Source organism: Apium graveolens, chromosome 3 (assembly GCF_009905375.1).
Source record: "Apium graveolens cultivar Ventura chromosome 3, ASM990537v1, whole genome shotgun sequence".
Taxonomy (NCBI): domain Eukaryota; kingdom Viridiplantae; phylum Streptophyta; class Magnoliopsida; order Apiales; family Apiaceae; genus Apium; species Apium graveolens.
Window position 1 is genome coordinate 76620774 of NC_133649.1, and position 2944 is coordinate 76623717.

A 2944-nucleotide genomic window follows, 5' to 3' on the forward strand; every position below is an offset into this window, starting at 1 on the left:
TCTTCGAAAGGTTCAAGAATACATATATATTTTTTGTATATCCTTGGATTCTCAATTCTGGGCTAAGACTTGGGCCCATTTTAACTGGGCCTATTCTCTAATTTGGCCTACCCTTTTTCCTGGGCTACAATAGAAAAAACCTTGGCCCATTTTCCTTGGTCCAACTAGTTTTTTGCAATTGGCCCATTGCTTTAACTGGGCTCCCTTCCCACTTCTTTTTTCTTAAACATCATTTGGGCCTCAACATGGCTTGATTTTTCTAAAATTAGGCCCTTTTCTGAGATGGGCTTTCATTTTCTAAGCCCAAATTCCAAATCCTTCTAGGGTTTTTCTGGATTCTTCCAGATTCTTCAAAAACTTTAATTTTCCTCTGATTTTTGCTAGAACTTCCTGGATTATTCCAGAACCTTCTAAGTTTTGGGCCCAAATGGGCTTTTTTAAGGCCCATTATCCTTCTTCCTTGGCTATATAAAGGTGGGGTGAGAGTTTTATTTCTTCACACCTCTCATTTCATTTTACAACTTCTCCTCATCCCTCCTCCAACTTTCTAGCCTTTCCTTTCTCAAATCCCTCCTTTAGTTTTCCAACCTCTCCTTCAGGCTTTTTCTAGCTTTCTAATCTTTCTAATGGCTGACAAGAATTCTGAGAGGGCGGCCAAAATTGCCTCGGCTTCAAAACGAGGTAAGGATATCGAGATCCGCTCTTCATATATGTCTTTAATTGATATGATTAATACTAGGGGGGATGAATATCCCTCCACTGCACATCTCGACTCTTTTAATCACTGTAATACTTGGCATAACATAGATTTCAATAAACTAAATGCTCGTTATAACGTCCCTCCCCCCTTTAGACTAGTTCCAGTCTCTGGTGGTGACCGTACTTGCCACTGGAGGCCCGATACTCTTTTCATCTACACCGACGCCCTTAACGCTGGGCTTAGGTTCCCTTTCCATCCTTTTATCCCTCATCTTTTGGCTGACTTACAAATCAACCCGTGTCAGCTTCCTCCAAACGCCTGGAGGAATATTCTATGTTTTATGGTTTGTTGTCTTAGGGAGGGCTTTCCTCTTTCGGTAGCCGTTTTTAGGAAGGTCTTCCAATGTTACAATAGTTCTTCCAATATTTGTGGCTGGGTTTATGTCAAACAAAGGCCCAAAAGCAAACATATCTTTAATAGCGCCTCTATTCCTGATAATAATCCAAATTGGAGGAATAGTTTCGTTGGGTTACGTTGGGAGAATGGCGACTGGGGCACGCTCTTTCGATCTTCCTTTGGGAAGGTCAGTGATGGTAGCCTCAAATCCATTCACTTAACTCCTGAAGAAACTATTATTTATAATGGCCTTACTCAGGATGATGGTACGACCACCAGCTGGACTCTCTTAGAGGAGTTTTCCCTAATTCATGTGGGACTATCCTCTGTTTCTCAACAGGGTATTTTTCTTCCCTTCTCAATTTTACTTCATTTCATGCGTTATTAACTTCACTTATTTTGTCCTTTGTTTTGTTTCAGCTGCTAAGGAGATTAACGAGGACAACGTTCCTTTGGTTGAGGAGACAGCTAGGATGAAGAAAGCTCGGCTCGCAGGCCTAGACACCCGGGGAAAGGCGACAGAGCCTATCTTCTTGAGAAAGCACAAGGAGCCTATGGGGGAGGCTTCAACTGAAGGAGCTGAGGGCCATAATGCTCCTATCACTGCTGCTGCCCCTGCTGCTGCTGCTACAGGCGCCTTCCAGCCTCTCTGGGGATTCCGCCGAGGGGATACCGTGGTTGGTTCCACGAAGCATGCTTGGGATTGGTCCTACCATAGCGTGACCCCAAAGGACTTTACTGATGTGGTGGCCACCCCTGACCTTGAGAGGATTAAGCTCATGGGAGCCCAATCTCTGGCTTCGGTATGCCTTCTCTTTTTTAAACTTATTTCTCGTTCTTGTAGCACTTTCTTGCCTTATACTTTGTTAATTGTTTTGTTTCAGTCTAACGCCTACTTTCAAGGCGCTGTGAGGCAAGCCGAATCATGGAAGCGGGCTTCTGATAAGGCCGATAATGCCCTCAGGAGGCAGCAGAAGAAGTATGCTACCCTGGAGAAGAAGCTCAAGCGCAAGGAGGAAGAACTCGGAGAGTCTAACGCCGAGCTGGTGGTACTTCGGGCGGAGAAGGATAAAGCTATAGACAATTATCTGGACTCGGAGGAGTTTGCCCAATCCATGAGGATTAGGGATGATTCAGTCTTTCCCGAGTTTTTTAGGACTGGTTGGGACACGGCCCTTGGGACCGTGAACGAGGCTTGTCCTGATATTAACCCGGCGGACTACATCTGCCCTGACGATGAGGCTTTGCTACAGAGGTTTCGTACCCGAGTAGTTGTCTCGGATCATGTTCCTCAGGATCCACTTCTTCCTCCTCCCGAGTCTTTTTCCAGACCTGCTGAGGATGACAGCTCTTCCTCCTCCGAGACAACGGAGACATCTAGCGAGAGCGGAGAAGACGATGATATGGACGCCGAGGGCACCTCAGCTCCTTAGAGCTTTTTCAGCCCTGCGTGGCTTTTTTTATTTTCGAGACTTTATTTATCAAACTTTTGTAACATCTATCAGATCTATCTCATTTATCACCTTTTATGCTTTGCATCCATGCATTTGATTTTTATTTGTTAGGCCACAATCATACTTTGAAGAACTTATGAATTTCATAAAATTGTCTGGGATTCGTCCCTTACACAAGTCTTAATAAATTTCGTAATAAAACTAAAACATATAAATCCTAAGCAAGCAAAGCTTCAAGGTGCTTTTCAACCTACTCGCCATCCTGACGAGTGAGAATCGTACTTCGACCATCTTACACGTAGTAAACCTTCAGGTTTTGTGCGTGCCAGGTTCTCGGGACTTCAAAACCATCCATAGTCTCCAGCTTGTAGGTTCCTCTACCCTGAACGCTCTT

At 44.4% G+C, this 2944-nt stretch overlaps 1 protein-coding gene across 2 annotated transcripts; it reads left to right on the forward strand.

Annotated features, from left to right (window-relative positions):
• The first annotated feature begins 491 nt into the window (after positions 1-491).
• On the forward strand, positions 492-2682 carry LOC141710779 (uncharacterized). Of its 2 annotated transcripts, none has more exons than XM_074513306.1 (3): positions 492-1437; positions 1517-1899; positions 1981-2682. In XM_074513306.1, the coding sequence occupies exons 1-3, from the start codon at positions 627-629 to the stop codon at positions 2527-2529; spliced, it is 1743 nt and encodes a 580-aa protein (XP_074369407.1). In that variant the 5' UTR covers positions 492-626; the 3' UTR covers positions 2530-2682. The 2 variants fall into 2 exon arrangements, with proteins under 2 accessions (XP_074369407.1, XP_074369408.1); XM_074513307.1 differs by having other exon boundaries at positions 492-681; positions 1981-2681.
• Positions 2683-2944: the final 262 nt, after the last annotated feature.

Excerpts from the sequence above, each read along its gene's own strand:
- LOC141710779 (XM_074513306.1), top strand. The coding sequence starts at position 627 with ATGGCTGACAAGAATTCTGAGAGGGCGGCCAAAATTGCCTCGGCTTCA. Across the intron at positions 1,438-1,516 it reads ATCCTCTGTTTCTCAACAGG|CTGCTAAGGAGATTAACGAG; the intron begins GTATTTTTCTTC and ends GTTTTGTTTCAG. Across the intron at positions 1,900-1,980 it reads GAGCCCAATCTCTGGCTTCG|TCTAACGCCTACTTTCAAGG; the intron begins GTATGCCTTCTC and ends GTTTTGTTTCAG.